General features: G+C 66.5%; 6 protein-coding genes across 6 annotated transcripts in view; 2 read left to right on the forward strand and 4 right to left on the reverse strand.

Annotated features, from left to right (window-relative positions):
* Positions 1-1,305, reverse strand: part of CHLRE_02g096750v5 (uncharacterized protein) — a 6,836-nt gene extending 5,531 nt beyond the window's left edge. Inside the window, exons 1-4 of the mRNA XM_043059647.1 lie at positions 1,022-1,305; positions 696-767; positions 506-556; positions 32-83 (exon numbers count right to left, since the gene is read on the reverse strand). Of these exons, the coding sequence (XP_042927281.1) occupies positions 32-83; positions 506-556; positions 696-767; positions 1,022-1,111 (265 nt within the window). The 5' untranslated portion in view covers positions 1,112-1,305. The remainder of the gene's footprint in view (positions 1-31; positions 84-505; positions 557-695; positions 768-1,021) is intronic.
* Positions 1,306-1,359: 54 nt separating this feature from the next.
* Positions 1,360-5,985, reverse strand: CHLRE_02g096800v5 (uncharacterized protein). The gene is made up of 8 exons (XM_043059648.1): positions 5,708-5,985; positions 5,523-5,607; positions 4,106-5,119; positions 3,426-3,836; positions 2,940-3,059; positions 2,675-2,825; positions 1,961-2,496; positions 1,360-1,732 (listed from the first exon to the last, which is right to left on the reverse strand). Exons 1-8 carry the CDS (start codon positions 5,956-5,958, stop codon positions 1,667-1,669), a joined length of 2,634 nt encoding a protein of 877 aa, XP_042927282.1. The 5' UTR covers positions 5,959-5,985; the 3' UTR covers positions 1,360-1,666.
* Positions 5,986-6,039: 54 nt separating this feature from the next.
* Positions 6,040-8,695, reverse strand: CHLRE_02g096850v5 (uncharacterized protein). The gene is made up of 3 exons (XM_043059649.1): positions 8,161-8,695; positions 7,459-7,600; positions 6,040-6,964 (listed from the first exon to the last, which is right to left on the reverse strand). The coding sequence occupies exons 1-3, from the start codon at positions 8,463-8,465 to the stop codon at positions 6,887-6,889; spliced, it is 525 nt and encodes a 174-aa protein (XP_042927283.1). The 5' UTR covers positions 8,466-8,695; the 3' UTR covers positions 6,040-6,886.
* Positions 8,696-8,825: 130 nt separating this feature from the next.
* CHLRE_02g096900v5 (uncharacterized protein) lies at positions 8,826-13,487 on the forward strand. The gene is made up of 9 exons (XM_043059650.1): positions 8,826-9,040; positions 9,501-9,614; positions 9,918-10,631; positions 10,848-10,916; positions 11,254-11,331; positions 11,748-11,810; positions 12,133-12,270; positions 12,789-12,908; positions 13,172-13,487. Exons 1-9 carry the CDS (start codon positions 8,990-8,992, stop codon positions 13,220-13,222), a joined length of 1,398 nt encoding a protein of 465 aa, XP_042927284.1. The 5' UTR covers positions 8,826-8,989; the 3' UTR covers positions 13,223-13,487.
* Positions 13,488-13,489: 2 nt separating this feature from the next.
* CHLRE_02g096950v5 (uncharacterized protein) lies at positions 13,490-21,655 on the reverse strand. Its single transcript, XM_043059651.1, has 11 exons — positions 20,193-21,655; positions 19,782-19,925; positions 19,455-19,569; positions 18,099-19,267; positions 17,635-17,865; positions 17,155-17,418; positions 16,663-16,727; positions 16,137-16,310; positions 15,261-15,704; positions 14,744-15,040; positions 13,490-14,526 (listed from the first exon to the last, which is right to left on the reverse strand). The coding sequence occupies exons 1-11, from the start codon at positions 21,541-21,543 to the stop codon at positions 13,987-13,989; spliced, it is 4,794 nt and encodes a 1,597-aa protein (XP_042927285.1). The 5' UTR covers positions 21,544-21,655; the 3' UTR covers positions 13,490-13,986.
* Positions 21,656-21,845: 190 nt separating this feature from the next.
* The window catches only part of CHLRE_02g097000v5 (uncharacterized protein), an 8,892-nt gene continuing 8,237 nt past the window's right edge, over positions 21,846-22,500 (forward strand). The window contains exons 1-2 of the mRNA XM_043059652.1: positions 21,846-22,104; positions 22,451-22,500. The exon at positions 22,451-22,500 is cut by the window's right edge and continues 40 nt beyond it. Of these exons, the coding sequence (XP_042927286.1) occupies positions 22,003-22,104; positions 22,451-22,500 (152 nt within the window). The 5' untranslated portion in view covers positions 21,846-22,002. The remainder of the gene's footprint in view (positions 22,105-22,450) is intronic.

Raw genomic sequence — 22,500 nt, forward strand, 5'->3', positions numbered from 1 at the left:
AGACCCGTGTTCAGCCGCAGCGCGATGGAGCCGATGGGGCCCAGCCGCGCGTCCAGAGCGCGCTCCAGGCTGCCAGACAGGATCTGGGTCGGAGGGGAATTGGGGAGGGGGATACATAACTTATGTTGGAGGTGTGATTAAGGAGATGGGAGATGGTTGGCGGGGAGGGAGGGTGGTTTGTAGTCATGTGGGGAAGGGAGTGATGCAGTCACAGAGTATGAAGGGGGAGGCGAGCAGGGGAGGTTGGAGGGGAGGGAGGAGGGGAGGCAGATGTCGGATGATCCGGGGAGGGGGGGGGGGGGTGCACGTGCTCAAGGGCCCAAGGCAGCGGTGCCTGTCCCTCATACGTTGCCTGACACCCACACCCACACCCACTAGACATACAGAAATACACCCACACGTGCAAACACGGCACACGGGTGCGGGTGTGCCTTGCGCTGGCTTCCATGTGGGTCGGGACCCGGGCGTGTTGCCCCGCCTCCCCTCCCGGCCCCCCCGGCCTCACCAGAATGGGGATGGAGGGCAGGTAGAAGGCGAGGTTGAGCTGCAGCAGAATCTGCGAGTGTATGTGTATTGTTAAGTTGGGCGGGGAAAGGTTCAGGCAGTGCGTGTGCTTCGAAGGGGCGGCGAAGGCGGCTGTAGCACAGGCGCGGAGCGCTGCATGCGGGGCGCGGACTCGAAGTCGACACACACACCTGCGGCCCGAAGAGTTTGCTGTAGTGGCCCAGCTGCGAGGTGAGCATAATCCACAGGATGGTGAAGGCAACCTGCAGAGGAGGAGGAAGGGAAGGAGGAGAGGGGGAATGTGGAGGCAGGCGAGGGTCGCCAGCGCACGCTGTCACTCGAGTCTGCCTGAAGGAGTTCTCTCCTAAGAGCGACACATACTGCAATACAACACGTGAACAGCTACTCATCTAGGGCGTGTACACTGCCCCCAGCGCAGAAAAGCGCACGGTTCCGGCAACCGCCGATGACCATGCACCCTTCCCGTCAGCACGTCGTGTTCCTGGCACGTCCTTACCGAGATACAAAAGAACCTGAGGACGCTGGCAGCATGCCCCTTGATGCGCAGCCGAGGGGCGTTGTGCCCCGCGACCAGCCCCGCGCTCATTTTGCCTGTGTCGCGATACTACTGCCCTTAGCTCTTCCTGTGATAATAATGGATTGTAATGGTATACTGACGGACCGCCCGCAAACTCAAACGATGTATTTGAGTTGCTGGTCCTGCCAGGCCAAAGCCAGCACGCGCTGCCGACTTGCAAGGGCTCCTGACGCGCATGCGCAACGGGCCAAGCTCCTATACATTACGTTTGAACAAGACTATTACAATACGCAGGGAGGTGCCGAGGCATTGGCAGACCCTGTCAGCTGACACCGCACCCTTCCCATCCCTCGGCCCATCACGCCCCCCTAGCGTACACCGCCCCCGCCACCTGCCTGCACCTCCCGAGCCATCAGCTGGCGACTTCTTCCCAACGAGCACGCCACCTCGGCGCCGCATGCACATGTACAACCCCAAACACAGCGACCAATCCCATTCCACCTCGCAGCCCCCTTGAAGCCTATAGGCTGCTCATCCCCTCCTCACACACATACCATTCGACCGCCGCATCAGCGGCACGGCGCATTCCGCCGCCGCCCCAACTGCCCCACCAACTGCCCCCGGTCAACGCCGCCGCGCCTCCTCGCCGCTCTGCCCGGCGAGTGCCTCCTCGCGCTCCTCCGGGTGCACCTGCAACACACACATTTGCATATGTGGCGCAACGCCGGTGTATACGCAGTTCCCTTGGTTTTTCCGAATTCTTTTGAAAGGCATGGGGCAGCACAGGGCGCGGGCAGCCAGGCGCGCTTCACCAGCAGCAGCACGGCAGCAGCCCCATCCCACCCCAGCCCACCCCACCCCACCCCACCCCACCCCACCCCACCCCACCCCACCCCACCCCACCCCACCCCAGTCCACCTGCGCCGTCTCCAGTGTATCGGGCAGCCGCTCCCCCGCCGCCTCGGGGCCAAACAGTTGAACACGCGGCCGCCGCGCCGCCGCCGCCGCCGCCGGCTGCGCCCGCTGCTGGTGCGGGTGGCGGCGGGGTGCCGCGACCTCGCCAGCTTCACGTGCGGCCCCCTCCACCCCGTGTCCTTGCAGCTGCGGGTCCTGCTGCTGCTGCTGCTGCTGCTGCTGCTGCTGCTGCTGCTGCTGCTGCGGGTCCTGCTGCTGCCAGTGCTGGAAAGATGACGAGGAGGTAGAGGAGGCCGAGCCTGGCGGCAGGTCTGCATTGGAGGAGGCCCCGGCGGCTGGCGGCGGCGGCTGCCGCCGCGAGCCGCGCAGGCCGCCGCCGCGCCGCCGCAGGCCCGCAGCCCCTCCTGCGTAGCGGTGCCGGTCCGCCTCCGCCTCCGCCTCCGCCTCCGCCTCTGCCGCCTCCGCCTCTGCGCTGAAGAGCTGCTCCAGGCGGTAGTACTGCCGCGCCGGCGCCGTGAGCACGTGCACCGTCACACCGCCTGCAGCACAGCACACAGCACACAGCACAGCGTCACGCAAGACTCGCACAAGCACATTCTGTGTTACGCAAGACTCGCACAAGACACACACAAGACACACGCACACACACACACACACACACACACACGCACACACACACACACACACACACACACACACACACACACGCATGCTCACCCGCTTCCAGGGACAGCCAGTCGCTGCCGTTGACGCCGGCCACAGCGGGTGCGCCCGGCACCGCCGCCGCCGCCGCCGCCGAGCCGCGTGCGCCCGCAGCTTCCGCCTGTGCCGCCTCCGCCGCCACCAGGGCGTCGAGTTTGTCTTTGATCTGCGCGGAGGTGAGCGGCATGGTACAATCTCTCCTGACTCACCGCATACTTGAAGTTGGGAAGCAAAGAAACCTCACGCATGCATACGTATACAAGTACGCGCGCTCACTGACCTGGTATCTGACGGCGTGTGCGGCGGCGTAGGCGTGCCGCTGCGACAGCGCGGTGGCCAGCACGGCGTGTGAGGCGGCGGCGCCGGCGCCCGCGGGGGGCAGGCTGAAGAGCATCACGTCCTGGGGGTAGGGGGGCGGGGTGTGAAAGGAGGGAGAGGGAGAGGGGAGCATGCACGTGGGCTTGTGTTGATTGCGCGCCAAGGCATACGGTACACGCCACAAGGACTTGCAGCTACCAGGACTGAGGGCCGAGAGTCTGAGACCGTGTCCCGTATGGGGAGTGCGCAATGCACTGCAATGGGTCCCCTAGCACGCGTGTGTGCGTGTGTATACACCACAAAACCCCTGCCGCTCACGCGGCATCAAAAAGCACCTCTCCGTGAGACTGGACATCCCTAGTTGTGCTCGTCACGTGTTTAGCTGATACCAGCCCAGTCGCAAGCCCAGTCGCACGCGCAGTCGCAAGCCCAGTCGACGCCTGCTCACCTGCGCACGCGCCTTGACCAGCCACGTGGCAATCTCCTCCGGCACCGCCGCCCGCTCCATCAGCTGCCGCCGCCGCCGCGCCGCCGCCAGCACCTCCCGCCGCCGCGGGTCCCCAAAAGCCGCCGCCTCCTCGTCCCACGCCGCCGCCTGATCCTGCAGCTGCCGCTGCCCCCCGTCCTCTACCACGCTCAGTTGCTCGGATGGCACGTGAGTTGCCTCGGCGACGCTGCTGCTACCGCTGCTGCTAGTTCTACTGCTACCGGCGCCAGTGCCGGTGCTGCTACTGCCACCGGCCGCCGCCTCCTCCATCGCCGCGCCACCGCCGGGCGGTGTCAGCAGCTGCAGCAGTGCCGCCGCCAGCTGCTCCCGACTGAGGCCGGCGCCGTTACCGCCCGGTAGCGCGTTAAAGTCCTGTGTTTGGGGAATGTGTGCGTGTGTGAAGGGGGTTACATGCTTGGTTTATTACCAGAGGTTGATACCCAGTGTCGCCTGCGCCACCCTAACCCTCATGGGGCCTCACTTGCAACTGCCCCTGCCAGCCCGAACCCCCTTTCCCACTCCTATCCCACTCCTATCACCACCCCCACCAACAAGCCCGACCCTCTCCCTCCTGAAATCGTCATGAATGTAACCCCCCTCCCGCCCGCCCCACCCACCGCCGAGCCCCTGCCCCCACCCACCGCCAACAAGTCCAGCAGCTGGTGCCGACTCAGCAGCAGCACACTCCGCAGCTGCGCCGGTTCCTTGGTCGGGTAGCCGCGCCGCGACAGCGCCCGCCGCACCGCCCGCAGCACCTCGCCCGCCGCCGGCGCCGCGTGCGGCGACGGCAGCGGCGCATTGGCGGACCCCTGCGGCGGCGGCGGCAGCGGCCCGTCGCCCGCGCTGTGGCGCTGCGGCGCGAGCTTCGATGTTGTGTCCGAAGCCTCTCGCTCCCAATCGTGGTCTTCAGCAGCAGCAGTAGCAGTTTGCAAGGCGGGCGTGGGGAAGCGGGAACCGGGAAGCTGGCTCGCAGAGCCAGCGGCAGCCCCTGTTGCCGGCTGCTGCCGTGCTGGCACATCGAGCGGCAGGGATGGCGACAACGGCGGCTCAACACCGGCCGCCCCCTCCTCCTGCTGCAGCGGCGGCGGCGCCGCCGCCAGGGCGGCCCCCGCCTGCGCCGCCTGCGGAAACAGAGGGCTGCGCCGGCCCTGCTGCTGCTGCTGCTGCCTGCCTGCTACAGCGCCACTGCTGCCACTGCTGCTACTGCCGCCCGACGTCAGCGCACTCAGCCGCCGGCCCAGCTCCCCTTCCAGCAGCGCCGCCGCCGCCCGCTCCGCCGCCGCCGCCCGCTCCGCCGCCGCCGCCCGCTCCGCCGCCTCCTGCTCCTCCCGCTCCTCCACCTCCTCTACCTCCTCCGCCAGGCCCCGACCACTGCCGGCGGCGGCGGCAGCGCCGCCCTCCCAGCCCGGGCCCTGTCCCAAGGAATCCCACGAGGCCGTCTGAAAGGCCGTGGCGCCCTCCGGCGCCCCCGCTCCCACCGGTGCTCCCCGCAGGGGGCCTGAAGCTCCTGAGGCGGGTGTGTGGGTCGTGTGGGTGGCGTTGGGTGGGGGGTGGGGGTAGAGGAAGGCGTGCAGGGCCGCGGCCATTGTGGTGCTGTCGGCGAAGGCGGCGGCGGGCAGGCGCGCCTGGGTGCAGGCAGACGCCAGCTCCTCGGCCTGTCGACAGAGGGAGAGAGGGCGGGTGGAGAGATGGGCGGGGGATTGTAGATACCAGCCCGAACTAAACCAAACCCAGGGCAGTTGCATGCATTTTAAATAAGACGAGAGGGCGTAGCCAGGAGGGGGGAGGGTGCGGGGGCATCGCGCGGGTCGATGGCTATGCATGGCAAGCGGTTGGGGACGCAGGAGCGTCAGGAGCACGGCTGGGGTGTTGGGTTGAGGGGTTTGGGGGTTTTGGGGCCTGCGGGCGTGGGTTGGATCTGCCATGAACACGCCAGTCTTGTACAGCAGCTGGGGATAAGCAAGTAGCCCCCCTTCCCCCGCTTTCCCGCGTGCCTCTGTGCCGCCGTGCCGCGCTCCGCCCGCTCCCGCCCCCCCCCCCCCCCACACACACACACACCTGCAGCCGCTGCAGCGCCTCCGGCTCCAGCCTGCGCCCCTTGCGCCGCCCCAACACCGGCGCCAGCCGCTCCAGAATGGACTCCCTGGGATTGGGCGACAGTGAGCCAAAAATTGGTGGGAAAGTGTTGGGGTGGGTGGGCAGCTGGGTAGAGGAGCGAATTGAGGCACAGCAGAGGCGCTGACCTGGCCGCCTCGCGCAGCTGCTCCTGGGCCGCGGGATTTTGTGCGAACACAAAGTCGAACTCCACGTTGCCCAGCGTGGAGCGCGGGGCGGACTTGCGCGGCGATGGGCCAGGTGCGATGCCTGCCGAAACACTCGAGGCGCTGGTAGTGCTCAGGAAAGCTAACTGGGCACAGTTGTTTGAGCATGGTAAAACTTCTCCTGCCAGTAAACCGGCGAGCTGACTGGTCTTTTTCTTCAGCGAGTGCATCATCTTTCTCCTGCCGCTTCCCCAGTCCTCTGCACGCTGCGTATTGGCTTCTATTCCAACAAATGGGTATAACATAAATCCGCGCTCGTGCGACCTCTTCATGGCGAGTCATGATCACACTCCTGGCACACCCCTCGCTCGCCCTTTTGCTTCCCGTGGCATGGCCAACCACGGCCGCCGTCGCACCAGAGAGGACGCCACCCAACACACCCTACCAGTCTTGATCAGCTCGTCGCAGTGTGCCCATCCGTGTGTGACACCCCGTCGCCCACTCCGGGAGTCGGGGTCCTCCCGACCCCCACAGCCACCTCCCTGATGGCCTCGTCTCGGTCCCCTCCCGGCTCTCGGCCGTGCCCCCACATAGCCACACACCCGCCCCCACCTGGGAGCAGCGCCCGTCTGTCCATCTTACATGTTATGCCCGGGCTCACGCTCCTGGCGATTGCGCGTGTGACGTCATGTGCAAGCCAGCCCATCCCCACCCCCATCCCCACGCGGCCGCCGCGATCCCGCCCTCAGGCGCCTCGAATCCTCAACGCCTCAGCGGACCCCACCATCCCAAGCACAGCAGGTCAGCAGCCCTCTGTCACGGCACCCGGCCCACAGCCCAGCGTACCAGGCCAACCGCTCCTGAGCCCACTCCTCCTGAACCCACTCCGCGCGGGACTCCACCAACCTGCCTTAACACTGTCCCATCGCACACCCACTCCGCGCAGCCGCAGCCGCCCCGCCAGCTCCTTCAAGACCGACAGCTGCTCCTCCGCCCTGCTGCTCCTCCGCCCTGCTGCTGCTGCTGCTGCTGTCGCCGGCACTGTGAGCCGCCCCGCCCCTCTCTGCTCCTCACGGCGCCTCCGGCGCCCACCTTGAGCGGAGAGGAACCTAGTTGCAGTATGACACGCTCGCTACCCCCCACCCCCACCCCCAACCCCATCTAGCGCCACTTCATGCGGCGGCGCTCGGCCCGCTGCTGCGTGCGCTCCATCTTCTTGCGGGTGGCCTCATCCATCACCTGGGGTGGGGGGGAGGGGGGGTGGGGAGGTGAGAGAGGGAGGGAGAAGGACACCGCACCACACCACACCACGCGACACATAAACACACGGCAAGAATGGTGGAGCAGCGGTGCGGCCGGGCTGCAGCAGCTGGGTCAATGTGCTGCAGTCGGCCCCTCAGCCTGGTCGCAGACAGCCAAGGCTTGCAGCAAAGCCAGTCCTGCAGCCCTGTAGCAAAAGCCAGCTTGAGCCAGCAAGCCGCGACACAGCGTGCGGTGCCGTGCGGATGCACTCGTAGTCCCTGCCCCCTGTCCCCCACAACACCACATTACGCCAACATCCAAGCCGCGAGCTCGTACGTCGTGGCCGCTGCGCCTCCTGCGCCGCGCCTCCTGTGCCGCTGTGCCACCTCCCTCCCTCCCTCTGTCCCTCCCACCTCCCTCCCTCTCTCCCTGCCTCCCTCCTCCGCCTCCCTCCTCCCCCACCTCCCTCCCCCACCTCCCCGCCCGCCCACCTGCTCCTGCCCCGCCCCGCTGGTGCTGCGCCAGTACGGCAGCAGCACGTTGGCTGCCAGCATGTAGAGCGCGAAGCCCGGCACCACCAGCAGCGTGTACCACAGGTAGAGGGACAGGCAGGTGGCCACCTGGGTGAACACGCTGCGGGAGGGGAGGGCGAGGGAGGGAGGTGAGGGAGGGAGGAGGGAGAGGGAGGGAGGGAGATGAGGAGGGACAGGAGGGAGGCAGGGCGAGGGGGTGAAGTGAGGGAGGGAGGGAGAGACCTGATCTCGGGTGGGAAGGCAGGAAGGCCCAGTGCGTGGAGGAGGTGGGTGCCCAGTGCTGCCGGCTCATTTGCACACACACTGACAATGTGCTGGAGCGCTGCCCCCTTGCCCCTGGGCAACTCCGCGAATGGGCCGGGTGTTTGTGCGGGGTGGCGGATGGTGGGCGGCTCTTGAGCCTCGTACTTCGCTCCGCCCCTCCCTGCAAACGCCTCTTGGCCCGGTTGCGCTGCCGGCATCCACCACACATCCAACCGTGTGTGTGTTTCCCCGTGTCAGTGAGTCGCCGCCGCCGGCCCCCGCCCCGGCTGCCGGCCTGCATGGCCTCCGTGGCGCGCCAGGCCACACAGACCCCGTGCGTGCCGCTCCCAGCCCGTTCCCCTCCTCTTCCTCCCCCTCCCCTCCCTTCCTCCTCCCCCCTTCCCCCCCTTCACAAACCTGATGTATAGCAGGTCGTGCCAGTAGCCGCACATGCCGCCCATGTTGAGATCGGCACCGCCATAGAGCAGCTCCCCGGACTCCGAGTACTCGGGCTCCGCAAACCGCGAGATGGCGCTGTAGGCGAACGCCTCCAGCATGAAGGTCGCACCAAACCCAATCCAGTGCCATTTGCTTAGATATCCTTGCCGCAGAACCATGCGTATGAGCGCATGTGCGATGATCCCGACCGCGATGGCTATCCGCAGAGCCGACAACTTCTTGCGGTTGGCCTCAAACTGCTTCTTGGCTCCTGCTCCCGCCATCCTAGGTGATCTATTACGTCAAACTCGGAGTCAGTGGCAGCAGCTTTGCGCTGCTGTTTGCGCTGTAGCAATTCTTGGCCTGAGACCGGACTTTTACGAGCTTTGCCCCAAATTATAAGGGAATCTAACTGCACAGACTAGGATTTCTAATCCAGCGTCGCAAGTCAACGCGTAGAAGACAGCTTGAGACGTTTATACGGGGCACGTTCTTGCCGCTGTTCGTAAGTTGCAATATCCTACTCTACATGCATGAGTGCAAGCGTGAGGATGAATATTACATTTGGCCGTGCAGAGCAAGATTGGGCCGGACCGTGTCATTGCAAGTTTTCGCCGTTTTGGTTACATTTGATTGTCATAGCACACATCAGATATGCAAGCGCATCATTCTCTGACATTACGCGTTGTTGCATTGTAACCCGGCAAGCGGGAATTGCCGAGCCGCCTCGTCCCTGAATTGCGTGACGTCTTATAAACATTGTTACTTTGTAACGTGACCCGCTGACAAGACCAGCAGCGAGGGTACAATGGGCCAGCTGAAGCGCCGGCGCCCGGCGCACTTGCTGCGCCCGGACCAGGTAAGGCCCCTGGACACGGCCGCCAAGCCCGTGTGTCCCTCGTCCTGACTGTGCAACCCCCGGCCAACCTCCCTGAATGCCCTGACCCGCGTGCCTGGCCCCCACCGCCACCGCCAGCCGCCCGCCACATGTTCCTCTGCTGCCGCACGCGCACGCGCCTCCCCAACAGCCCTCCTTGTGGTGGCACCAGTGCCTCCCACCTGCCCCCGCCGCCCCCCTCGCCCACACCCCCTCCCTCCTCCCCTCCCTCCCTCCTCCCCTCCCTCCCTCCTCCCCTCCCTCCCTCCTCCCCTCCCTCCTCCCTCCCTTCCCCCTCCCTCCCCCCCTCCCTCCTCCCCATGGGGACCATTGTCGCGTGCCACTCCGTTGTCAAGCAGCGACCACGCTCTCCTCCTCGCTCTATTGCATTGGGTTTGGTTTAGTATGGGCTGGTATCTACAATCCCCCCCCTCCCCACCAGATGCTGACCACGCTGTCGGGCCTGCGGCTGCACGCGCTGCTGCAGCACGGCGGCATCTGGCTGGCAGTGCCGCCGGAGCTGGGGGAGGTGCTCAACCAGTGCTGCACCGGCCAGGTGGGCTGGGAGGGGAGGGTTGGGTGGGATTCCAACATTCCCAGTCAGTACTAGAGACACAAGGAAGCAGGACTAGGCATGTTTGTTCAATAATACTTGCGTATGTTGACAGGGGTGGGAAAGCAACATGCTGTATCGGTCAGGTACACGGTCGGCGTCGCGGGCGGCCCCAGCACTCACAGCCTCGCATGTGGCGACGCATTGCACACGCGCGCAAGCTGACGTGCACACACACTCTGGAACATGCACAATCACCACCGCCACCACAACCACAATCCCAACCACCACCGCCGCCGCCCGCAGTTGGACGGCGGGCCCGGAACTGCGGAGGAGGTGGCGGCGGTGCTGGCGCCTCTAGTGGGCGAGCCCCTGTGGCCGCCGCCGGGGCTAGCGGCGCCCGTGGCGGCGGCGGCGGAGGCAGCGGTGGCGGAGGAGGCGGCGGCAGCGGCGACTCCACAGGCACCAGCTGACGTGTCAGGGGCACGGCCGCAGCAGCAGCAGCAGCAGCAGCAGCAAGAGCCAGAAGCTATGGAGGTCGACGCAGGGGCGGGGATGGGCGCGGGGGCAGCAGCGGCGGCTGACGCGGCGGCGGCGGCGGAGGCGCAAGGGGCGGCGATGGATACGACAGAGGGGAAGGCGGAGGGGGCGGCGGAAGGGGAGGCGGACGGGGATGAGGCGCGGGGCGGCGCAGCTGCGTCCATGTCTGCAGGCGAGGCACCAGCGGCTGACGGCTCCGCTGCAGGGGCAGGGCCAGGGCCAGGGACGGGGACGGAAGGTGCCACGGCGGTTGCGACGGCGGCATCTGGGCAAGCAGGAACAGCAACAGCAGCAGCAGCGGGGCAGGCGGCGCCGGTGCAAGTGCGGCCAGGGGCGCGGGAGCGGCGGCGGCGTGGCGGCGGCACGCCGGCGCCGCCACCGCCGCCGTTTGCGCCTGCCGCCAACGGCTGTCGGTTGGTGGCTGTGCGGCTGACGCTGGAGGAGGCGTTCTTCCTGCACCGCGTGCTGCGCTGCCTGCAGGTGCGTGCGGCGGCAGTAGCAGTAGCAGTAGCGACAGAAGCAGTAGCAGTGGTTGTAGCAATGGCAATGGCAGTGGTTGTAGCAATGGCAATGGCAGATGCAGTGGTGTGCCCGCTATCTATCACTGTTATCGTCACCACGACCAACTGTAATTACCGGTAGCTACAATGCACATCATCACCAACGGTAGCCGCCGCCGCCCCCCGGCCCTCACAGGTGTACGAGCTGCAGCCGGGGGCGCCCATTCCCGCCACGTCTGAGCACGTGCAGCTGCTTGACGAGCAGGTGGGTGTGGGGAGCCACGTGTGTGTGTGGAAACACATGTGTGTGTGTGGGGGGGAGAAGCATGTGTGGGTTTACGTGGGAATACGGAAGTGGCAGGCGGCACGGCGAGGGGTGAACGCGGGATGCGGGGTTTCGCCTGGGTCTGGTCAGCGCGTGCCAGGCATCGACACGCAACCGCGCGAGCACTGGCGTTATCGCCGTGGAGTTTGTGTCGTACAGCTAGCCGCATCCCCCGCCCCTGCCTCTCCGTGCAAGTGCATGTATCATGTCGTGCTGCCCCTGTCTCCACGTACGTAGCTCGACACGTTGACTATCATACACGCAAATACACGCACAGGGTCTGTGGGATGCGTGTCGCGCCATCCGCAGCAATTTCGTCACCTCCTATGCGGCCTACCACCACCTCAAAGCCAAGGTGGGGCCGGGACTGGAGCAGTGGCAGGAGCGGCCGAGGCAGGCGGCGGTGTGCGAGCAGGAGGGGCTTGCAGGCTCCGCGCTGCCCGTTGAGGCAGGCAAAACACGTCTACTTACGCCGCACGCGCGTGCACGCTTTCGTCCCCTCACTTCGCCCGCCGAGTACATACACACACACACACACACACACACACACACGTACACACACACACACACACACACACACACACACACACACACACACACACACACACACACACACACACACACACACGTACACACACACACGACTTTCCCTCTCCTCCTCGCCCGGCCCCCACAACAACGCGTCTACTATGCTACTGTACCTGGCTACGCCTTCACTTCTTAAATACCGTAATGATGAATGTAACCCCCCCTCCCCTCCCCTCCTCTCAGGGCTGGATCCCGCGCTCGGGGCTGCTGTACGGCGTGGACTATGTGGTGTACCAGCTACACCCGGTGGGTGGGTGGGAAGGGGGAGGAGTGGGTGGGTGGACGGGGTTACATTCATGATTGATTAATAAGTGAAGGCGTAGGCAGGTACAGTAGGGGGGGTTCTGCTTTTTGGGGGTGGAGGGGAAGGTGGCCGGGTTTGGTGGTGGTTGGGCGGCATCACGTTTGGGCTGGTGCATTTGAACGCCTGCTCCGGATGAAAGCTCTGGGATCCAGCACTCCGGCTCATGCGTACCATGGGGGTGAGCATTACATACCTGGCGTGTCGGCCCCGTGTGTCCTGACTCGAAACCCAAACACACGCCTTGACCGGGTCGCAAATGGACAGGTGGGCGCGCACTCGGACTTTGGTGTGTTGGTGATCCCGCTGGGCCCCGGCGGCGAGCAGGAGGGTCCGGGTGCGGGCCCACACACGCCGCCCATGAGGTGGCTGGACCTGCAGATCACAAACCGCCTCATCAACCAGGTGCGTGTGTGTGTGTGTGTGTGTGTGCGTGTGTGTGTGTGTGTGTGTGCGTGTGTGTGTCTGTGTGTGTCTGTGTGTGTGTGTGTGTGTGTGTGTGTGTGTGTGTGTGTGTGTGTGTGTGTGTGTGTGTGTGTGTGTGTTGGGGGAGGGTAGCCATTCATGCGAACGGCTTTGTATCAGACATGAGAGTGGGGGTGGGCTATGCGCGTCTGGCTCGTACCTTGCTTCCAAGGGGAGAGTCTAGCTCAGACAGCAGCGGCCGGCTAGCCACCGTGTGGCGTCTGGGGACATGGCGGGCTGGGATCGGGTTGTCCCAAAGGAGCCGGGCAAAGCGTATGCCCGCGCCGTGCCCATTGGCAGGTATGCCTGTGACATGCCCATGTGCTGTCAACCGCCATCACAACCACCACCACAACCACCATCACTGCAACCACCACCGCAACCACCGCGTGTCGTGTCACCACCAAGTATCCGCATTGAGCCCGCACCCCGCTGCCCCCCCCCCGCCACTTGCACAGGTGGTGAAGAAGCTCATCCTGCTCTACCTTTACGAGCAGCAGCAGCCGCAGCAGCCGGGGGGTCAGCAGCAGCCGGGGGGGCCCGACCACGCCACGCCCGCGTGCCTACAGAACTTCCTGGTGAGCGGGCAGGGGGCCTGGGTGGGGGAGGGGCGTGAGAGGGTGAATGGTGCGCTAGGCTCGCGTTGGGGAGGGGGCGGGATGGCGAGCGGTTATTGCGTGTGAGATTGTTGGAGGTGAGGGCTCTGAATGTTGGGTTCTGGTTGGCAGGGACCGGCTGTTGCCTCCCCTCCCCTGTGTTGCCACTGCTTGACACGCACCTGCGCTTGCTGCTGCCGGCGTCCGGCGTCCGGCGGCCTGTTCGTGTGTGTGTGTGTTCACAGGTGGAGGAGCGCATTGTACGGCGCTGGGTGCCCGACGCCACACGCGACTGAGCGCCGGGCATACGGGCCAGCAGGAGCACTGCGTGAAGGTGATTAGCAGGGTGTGCAGCATGCCCAGTTTCGCGGAAGCAGGAGGAGGGGGAGGAACTATTGGGCGTGCTGCTGCTGCTGTGTTGGGGCGGGACGGAAAGCGACGCGCTTGCGGGTATTGCGGTTAAGTGTTTTAAGAAGAGCGGGACAGCGCGTTGGTCTTGGAGAGATGGAGGAGCAAAGCTGCAAAGGAAGCGGAGCAAGCAGGAGGCGCAAGAGAGGCGGCGGACTCGAACCCTTGTAAATGCTCATGCTTTGCTCACTATCACCAAGGCATGGGTTGGGGAGGCATGTCAACGACCAGCGCCTTGCTGGCTTTGCTAAGACCGAGTCAACATTGTCGAGTGTCGATATCATTGTGGGGATGTGCTCCCTCCTTCGCAACCTACGGAGTACGAACAAGTTTATGGCAGCGCGACCCACAGCCTCCGCGCCCTGATCGGCTGACTCCATCGCCCGGGCTCGACTGACCATCTAACACACTCACACACTCGCAATAATGAACACATTGCACATCCCACCCATCGCTGCTGCTGTATGTGCACCGCGCCCGCCGACATCTTCCGCAAGCTGATGTCCGCCGCATCGCCGCCCGTACACACACGCGAAGGCCCCAACCTCGTTGGCTTCATCACTCCTTGACCCCGCCCCTTACGTCTCGACCCGTGCATCCCTTTCAACCCCTGCACCACACCCGCTGACACGGCGACACCTGACACGCCCTCTCATCGCCGCTTGGCTGCCGGCCCCTCACCACCCAGCAACCCTCCACCACCACCACCACCACCCATCATCAACTTCCGCTTCAGGTCCAAAGCCGACCCAGCCCCGCTGCCGCCGGCGCCGCCGCCTCCCGCCCCAGAGCCGCCGCCCTTACCGCTGCCCAACCCAAGCAGCCCCATCAGTCCTGCACCGCCGCCGCCGCCGCCCTTCCTCGCGCCTGCGCCGTCCGCCGCCGGCCCTCGCGGCGGCAAGAGCCCTTGCCCAACACCGCCACCGCTCCCACCAATGACCGACCGCAGACCCGCAAAAGACGCGCCCGCGCCGCCTCCGTTACCCACGCCGCCGGCGCCCTCTCCACCGCCGTCATTCGTCGCGCCGCCAGCCACTGCGACCGCTGTTGCGTCTTTGGACTTCTCGGGGAATGCCGAGTTGGAGTCTGTGGCGAAGATGAAGGAGCGCGTGTTGGCGCCGGCGCCGCCGCCGCCCAGGGTGGAGGTGGTGCGCAGGCTGGTGGGCGCGGCGGAGCGGCCCAGGAAGGAGCCCTGCGCGTGTGCAAACAAGTGTGTGTGTGTGTGTGTGTGTGTGTGTGTGATGTGTTGAAAAAACAACAAAACGAAGCCCGTATGTGTGTATATGTGTGTGTATGTGTGGATATGTGTGTGTATGTGTGGTGGGCACAGGATGAGCCCCAAATGCATTGCTGCTTCACACAGCAGCGCGTGTCCACACGTGCACGCCCGCACACCCACCCGCCCGCACCTGGTTTGCGTCCGGCGCCGTGCGGTTGGTGATGTCGGAGCCAAACAGGGTGAACCGGTGCCCTCCGGCCGCCGCCGCCGCCGCCGCCGCCGCCGCCTCTGGCCGGCCTGCCGCCACAGGCGCGGCGGCGCCGCCAGCAGCTGCGCCCGCGCCATGCGCCGCCAGGGCGCCGCCGGCGCCGCCGCCGACGGCGGCTGAGGCGGACCGCTGCAGCAGCTCCACAACAGCCCCGTCGGTGTGTGCGGCGGGAGCGGTTTTGGCGTCCGGGGGTGAGTCGCCGCCGCCGCCACCACCCAGCTGCGAGTACCGCAACAGGGCGTCAAGCGTGCGTTGCACGGATTTCAGGGCCCAAGACCGAGGACAGGAACGCCCAAACGTCGCATCCACCCCGGAAAAGGAAGGTGGCAAGAGCCGTGATGTTGAGGCAAGCACGCCGCCGCGCCGGCACCGGCAAGCACTGCAACATGCAGCACGTAGCAAGCAGACGCCCTCGCCGCTCCCCAACCCATCCACCCACCAGCTTGGAGTGTTGCGCCGCCAATTTGGCTTGCCGCGCCGCCGCCTCCTGCGACTGCGCCCGCAGCAGCCGCCGGGCCTCCACTGGATCACGCAGCCGCAGCAGCCCCGCGCCGGTTCCAACTCCAGATCCAGATCGGATCCCCAGCGATCCGGATCCAGCCGCCGCCAGCGACACCTGCTGCTGCGATCCATCAACCGCCGCCGGCTGGGATCCATCAGCGCCAGCCTCCGTGGATCCAGCCGCCGCGGCGGCGGCGGCAGCCGCCACCGCCGCCTTCGGATCCATGGATCCGGATCCTGCGTTGTCGTCATCGTCATCGCGCGCCAGATCCAGATCCAGGCCGTGCCCGCGCGCCACCTTGATGGGCGCCTCGTCGTCGTCACCCACGCTGGAGGCGAACAGCTGTGCGCGCCGCCGCCGGGCGTCCGAGTCCGTGATGTCCTGTTGTTTTGGCAGGGGGCAGCGGCGCATGAAATGAGCATGTGATGTGTGTGGCGGGCGTGTGATGTGTGGTGGGCGTGTGTGTTGAGAAGGTGGCGTGGGTGTGGAGCGTCCAACCATACATATGCAGGCAAGTTGGCGGGGCGCCCGGGCGCATACAGGTGCGCTTCGGAGTCAGGTCGCGCGTCGTTATATCATCAGGTAAGTATGCCCCCCCGCAACGGGGTCGGCACGTCCATCCACAGTGTGGCAGTTGGTAGGCGGGTCTTTCCCGTTCCGTTGTTCAACTCAATGAACATGACAAGAGGTCAGCGCATGACGCCCTTCGATGACGGCCGCCCTCGTCCCTGCTCCACTCTGCCTCCCCAGCCCCAGCATCCCCTCCCCCACCCCCTCACCCCCAACCCTCACCCCCCACCCCCGCCCCCTCACCTCGTCGTCCTCCAGCCCCAGCCCGCGCCGCCTGCTGCGCCGGAAGCCGCGCCGCACCGCCTCAAGCAGCTCCCGCACCGCCGCCGCGTCGCGCTCCGCCTCCCAGGCCCCGTGCAGCTCCACACGCCGCGACTCGTCCGCGGCGCCCTCGCGTGCCGTGCCCAGCAGCGAGGCCTGTGTGCGGGTGGGGGTTAAGTGTGTGTGTGTGTGTGTGTGTGTGTGTGTGTGTGTGTGTGTGTGTGTGTGTGTGTGTGTGTGTGTGTTATCGGAGTCAGCGGCAGTGTTCAACCAAGGCACGACAGCCGAAGCATCGCGCCCAGTCGAGGCCCTCCCTCTCGCTCTGTGGCGTTGCGGTGTGTCCCACACACCCCGCGCTGCCCATTTCTCCCAGCTCCACAAGCATCACCCGCATCTGTCACCCCCCAACCCCTCCAGTTTGGCCTGGTTTGCTATAGCTTGGGCTGGTACTTCCACCCCCCAATCCCCCCCCCCTCACACACACACCCACACACACGCCCACACCCACCAGCACTCCCTCGTCCAGGTCCTCGCCGTCGTACTCGTCATCCAGGTCGTCCAGACCCGCCAGCCCTACATGGGGGCATGTGTGTGTTAAAAAGCACAAGATTGGGGCATGGTGCGGGCATGATTGTGTGTGTACGTGTGTGTGTGTACGTGTGTGTGTGTGACGTGTGTATGTGTGTGTGTTTGTGTAGTGTGTGTGTGTGTATGTGTATGTGTATGTGTATGTATGTGTGTGTGTGCGTGTACGGCAGGCAAGCAAACACTCGTGGTGGCAGGCGCACCAGGCCCAGGTCCCAGGGAGAGCCTCCCGCTCCTCCCTCCTCCTCCCCCCTCACCCTCCTCCTCCCCCCTCACCCTGCTCCTCCCCCCTCACCGTCCTCCTCCCCCCTCTCCCCCCTCTCCCTCTCTCCCCCCTCTCCCTCCCCCTCTCCCCCTCCTCCCTCCTCCTCCTCCTCCTTCCCCCTCCCCTCTCCTCCTCTCCCCCCCCTCTCACCCTCCTCCTCGTCGCTGAGCTCCGCCTCCATGTCCACAAAGTAGGCACCCGCGCCCTTGGCCGCCGCCGCCTGCCGCCGCGCCGCCGCCAGCTGAGCCGCCCGCCGCTCCTTGGCCGCCGCAATCAGCACCTCAGTCAACTGCCGCCGCCGCTCCGCCGCGTCGGCGCCGCCGCCGCCGCCGCCGCCGCCGCCGCCGCCGGCCTGTTGTGTGAGGGCGCCGTCGGCGGTGGCCGCCTCCTCCTCCTCATAGTTCAGCGCCTCGGCTGTTTGGTGGGGAAGAGGGGTGAGAGAGGGGTGTAAGAGGGAGAGAGCTGGGATTGGGCATGGGTTGTGAAGCGAGCGAGGGTAAGTAGCTGGGCTGCTTAGTGCACATGCGGGGCGGCGTAAGCGAGTGCAGTGATGCCAAGTGGCATGGAACTGCACAATGCACCGCACCAAACCGCACCGCACCGGACCGCACCCGCAAGCCCTGCACTCACGTTCCACTGCGTCCTCCTCATCCGTGCTGTCAAACTCCTCATCCACCTCGAACTCCGCCTCCCCCTCCTCCTCCTCCTCGTCCTCGCCCTCGCCGCCCTCGCTGCCGTCATCTCCCTCCTCTTCCTCGGCCTCCTCGCCCCTTGCAGCAGCGGCAGCGCCAGTGGCGGCAGTGCCGTTCCCGGTGGCGGCTGCTTGCTGCCCCTCCTCCTCCTCCTCGCCCGGTTCTGAGCCTGCATGACAGAGAATATACGGCAAGGGGGAGGCAGGTTGTTGGCAGGGACCTCGCCACTATTCAGCCGCCGGCTGGCCAAACGGGGGGCATGTCCTCTGCGTCTTCCCCGCCCCAGCTAGTTCGTCAGTCCCCATCGCTCTGGTAGCACCCCAGCCCTAGAGACCTCCCAAACCCACGCCATAGCCCCGTGCCATTGCCTCCCCCCCGCCTCACATCCGCCCAAACACGCACCTTCGTCCTCGTCCTCCGCCTCCTCCGCCTCCTCCTCGGAGTCCTCGCTGCCCTCCTCGCTGGACTCCGCCTCGGCCTCGCCGTCATCCTCGTCGTCTCCCCCCTCCATCACAGCCTCCGCCTCCGCCTCCACCTCCACGTCCGCCTCCCCACCCGTCGCAGGAGCACCAGCAGCACCGGCGCCTGCGTCCTGCTTGCCGGCAGCCGCCGCCGCAGCCGCCGCCTTGCTGTCGGCGGCGCGCTGCTGCTTCGCCGCCGCCAGCGCCGCCAGGCGCGCCTCCTCCTCTGGATCCGGTTCCACGATCAGGTCATCATCTTCATCAATGTCCATCAAGATGCCATCGTCCGGATCCACCTCGGATTTGGCGCCGCCGCCGCCGCCGCCGCCGCCAGCGCCGGCTTGGGCCGCGTCGGTTCCAGATGCAGGCACCAGGTCCTGGCTGTCCGGCACGGAGGCGGATCCAAATCCGGATCCAGGCAGCACCGATGGCACGCGGCGCGCCAGATCCACGATTGGAACGAGCGTGGTGCGCACGCCGGCGCCGCCGCCGTTCTGCTGGGATCCAAATCCGGATCCGGAATCTGTCTGCGTCGCGCTCTCCTCGTACACCAGCATATCCTGCGTGTCAGCCGGCGGCGGCGCCAGCGCGGCGGCGGCCCTGGCGGCGGCGGCGGCGCCGGGCGTGGCGGCGCCGCCGCCGGCGGTCTTGGTGCCTCCGGGCGTGTAGGGCTTGAGGGTGCGGATGGCCGCAAAGGGGCTGCGCGGCGGCAGCTTCTGCTGCTCCCGCTCCGTCTGTGAGTCCGTGATGACCAGCTCGCTCTCGCCACCCGGCAGTAGCAGCTCCTCCCCGCCGCTGCCGCACCGCCCCGCCGCCGCCGCCTGCTCCGTGCCTGCTACTGCCGACTGCTCCTCGCTGCCGCCCAGCCGCAGCTCCAGCTCCGCCTGCGTGGGCGCAGCTACAGCCACCGCCGCCGCCGCCGCTGGCGCCGCAGCGGCTGTAGCTCCAGCGCTAGCGCAACCAGCTGTGGCGCCGCCAGTGGAGCGCGCCCCCGCCTTGCTCTGCGCCAGCGTCTCCAGCAGCTCTCGGACGTTGTAGGAGGGCCGCGCCGGCTGCTGCTGCTGGGGCGGCGGTTGGGCGTCGTCCGAGACGGGCGCGTTGGCTCGGGCCCTGCGGCATTTGCAATGCGGTGGTAAGTGATAACCCATCTCAGGACATGCCATGCACTGAGGACGGCGCCCTCGAGCGGCGCCAGTATACCAGCTGCAACCGGGCTCCCAGCACCACCGCCGCCACCCGCCGCGCCGCCGCCACCTCCCCACGCCTCACCCCCCCCCCCCCCGCCGCCGCGCCTCACCTCTCCACCAGGCCCCTCTGCCGCGCCATGATCTTGCCAAGCACGTCGCTCAGCGGCCGCACCGGCGCCTCCGCGGCGGCCGCCCGCCCGCCGATGCGGTCGCGCAGCGCGGCGTCTGTGATTTGTGGAATGGCCGAAGGCGATGGCGTTGATTGATGACAGTGGGCATGGGGATAAACAGCACAGCCGGTTGCCCGTGTCGCTTGCAGCCACCGCCACCCGCCCCCCCAGGCGCCAATCCTACCCGCACCACCACCACGACCATCACCTCTGCAGCCCCCTCCCTCTCTCTTCTCCACCCGCCCCCTCCCACCCCTTCCAACCCACCTCGCAGCTGGCGCTGCTTGAGCACCTCCGCGTCCTCGCCGCCACCACCTGCCGCCGCCGCGCCCTTGTCCGCGGCGCCCGCCACCGCCCCTGCCTCCTCGGCATCCTCACCGTCCTTGCCGTCCTCGCCGATGGCCTTGTCGCCTGCGAGTCGAGCCCGCAGAAGCAACAGGAGGAACGAAGGCAAGCGGGGTGAACAGGGGTGGACAGGGGTGGACAGGAGCAAGCACGGGCGGGCGGGATGACGCTGCAGTACTCCTAGACCCCAAGAGCCAAGCGAGCGCGCATCCGGCTCAGGACCCCTCGGCAGCCTCATGCACACCCGCCTCTAGGCTAACAAGACAAAGACATGACCTGCACACCCTCTCCCACTCCTACCCCACTTCGCTCGCCCTGCGCCCTGCGCCTCACCGTCCTCGCCCTCTCCGTCACCGTCGCCCTCCGCTGCGCTGCGCCGCCGCCGCCGCGCCCCCTCTTCCTCTCCCTCTCCCTCCTCCCCCTTGCGCTTCTTGCTGCCGCCCTCCTTGCCCTCGCCCTCCTCGCCGCCGCTCAGGTCATCCAGGCCGTCATCCGCCGCCGCGCGGCGCACCACCACCTTCTTGCGAACCACCTTGCCGCCCGCCGCCGCCACCGCCGCCACCGCCGCGCGCCGCGCCGCGGCAGCCGCCGCCGCGCCGTCGGCGCCGTCGGTCTTGTGGCCGCGCGCCACCAGGTCTGGTGACGGCGAGGGCGAGGGCGAGTCGACGCTGAGGTCGGGGTACTGGTACTGCCGCGGCGGCGGCGACTTGGGCGGCGGCGACGCCTCCGGGCCTGCGGTGGCGGCCTTGCCGTTGCCGCCAGTCGCCGGCGCCGGCGCGGCTGCCGGCTCCGCCGCCGCCTCCGGCGGCGGCGTGGCGGCGCGGCGCAGCCGCTTCAGCCGGCGGCCACCGCCAACGGCGTCCTCGCCGTCCTCGCGGTCGGCTCCAGTGGTGGTGGCGGCGGCGGCGGGGGCTGTGGCGGGTGTCGGCGCGGGCTCCACGTCGGCGTCCTCCAGTTCGTCCTCAAGCTCCATGTCGCCTGCTGCCGGCTGCGCCTGCCGCTCCTGCTCCTGTTGCTGCTGCTGCGGCGGCGCCGCAGCGATTGCAGCTGGCGGCTTCGCGGCGTCAGTCATATGGGCATCGGCATCAGGGCTGGCTGCTGCCGCTGGCGCAGCCTCCGCCTCCTGCTCTGCCTCCTGCTCCGCCTCCGGCGCCTCCTTGCCCTCCTCGCCCCCCGCCTCCTCCTGTGAGGGCGCCGGCGCGGTCTCGGGGTGCTGCGGCTCCGGCGACACCTCCTCCTGCACCGCCTGGGTTTCCAGGGTCATGGGCAGAATGAAGGTGGTGCCGGCAGCCGCGGCGACAGCGCCACAATCACCATCAGCAGCAGCAGCGGCAGCAGCAGCAGAAACAGGTGTCAGCTCGCCGCCGTGGTTGGGAGTGGCAGCGCGCGCCTCCGCCTCCTTAGGCAGCTCGTCGCTGGCGGGTGCGGCATCGGCGCCGGGCTCGTCGCTGGAAGCAGGCTCGGCCTCCATGTCCGTCGCGCCCGCAACCTGTGGCGAGGTTGCCGCTGCAAGGTTGTCCGCTTCCTCAGGCCGCTGCGACAGAGCCTGAGGCCGCTGCGACTGGCTCTCTGGTGGCAGGGAGCCTAGCTCCTGCGAGGCGCTGAAGTCCAGCACAGACCACATGGCGTTCGGAGGCGCGCTCTCGCTCCCGACCACTTGCTCCCCAGCTGTCTGTTCTTCCATGGTATTCGACTTTCAAGAAGGTAACTAGGAATGAATTATGTCCACCGAGGGGGGTGCGAGCCTCAGCTTTTCAGTTTTAAAGTCGCGCGTTAGCTATGCCCTGTCATAACTAGGTTTACTGGCAGAGTTGCGTATGGATGAATAATTATATGTTGCTGGCAGCAGAATCGCTGCCTAGGCGACAGGCTGCGCGCATCTGTCTCCCGCGCCTGAATCCAGCGCGCATGGACCATCAAGTGCTCAGCTGCAGGCTTGTCAGTGTATCGGTAAGCACTTATTTTGCTCACATCAGAATTGTAGATGAAACTCGCCCCAAACTAAACAGAACGATCGCAAAGTCCACGCAAGCGTGCCCTCTAGGCTCCGCCAAACCCCTTAAAACTGGTTTAAGCATGTATTGTTGAGTTCAACAGATACTGTATAGCTCTGAACCTAGCTCACCAGCGCTGCTGGGTCGACATGGCCAAACAAGCACTGTTACCGCTCTGCGCTTTGTTTCTGTATGCGGTTGTGTACAAATGCAGCGCAAATGCTAGTGAAGCTGGCACCATCCTCATCCAGGTGAGATATAAAGTTCGGTGTGTCCTGAACCCTACTTGCCGAATCCTGGACCATCCGCGTAGCCGAGCCTTCGCAAGCAGGGCTCTGCATCCCATGACTCTTCGGGATCTTTGTATAAGCCCGTTGAGTATGTTTTGGACGCGTCGCCTGCGTCGTGCTGATCAACCGACGCGCCCACCTGGAAAACCCTTTGCTCTCCCCAGCCCGTCAGCCCTGAACCTCCACGCACTGCTGCTCGCTGCCCCTGCCCCTATTTTCTGACCCCTGCCCCTGCCCCTATTTTCTGACCCCTGCCCCTGCCCCCGACTTCTTACTCCTGACCCATTACCCCTGACCCATGCTCCAGGGCGGCACGGTTGTGAACCATGACCAGCAGTTTGAGGGCGATGTGCTGAT

This window comes from Chlamydomonas reinhardtii, chromosome 2 (genome assembly GCF_000002595.2).
Source record: "Chlamydomonas reinhardtii strain CC-503 cw92 mt+ chromosome 2, whole genome shotgun sequence".
Classification (NCBI taxonomy): Eukaryota; Viridiplantae; Chlorophyta; class Chlorophyceae; order Chlamydomonadales; family Chlamydomonadaceae; genus Chlamydomonas; species Chlamydomonas reinhardtii.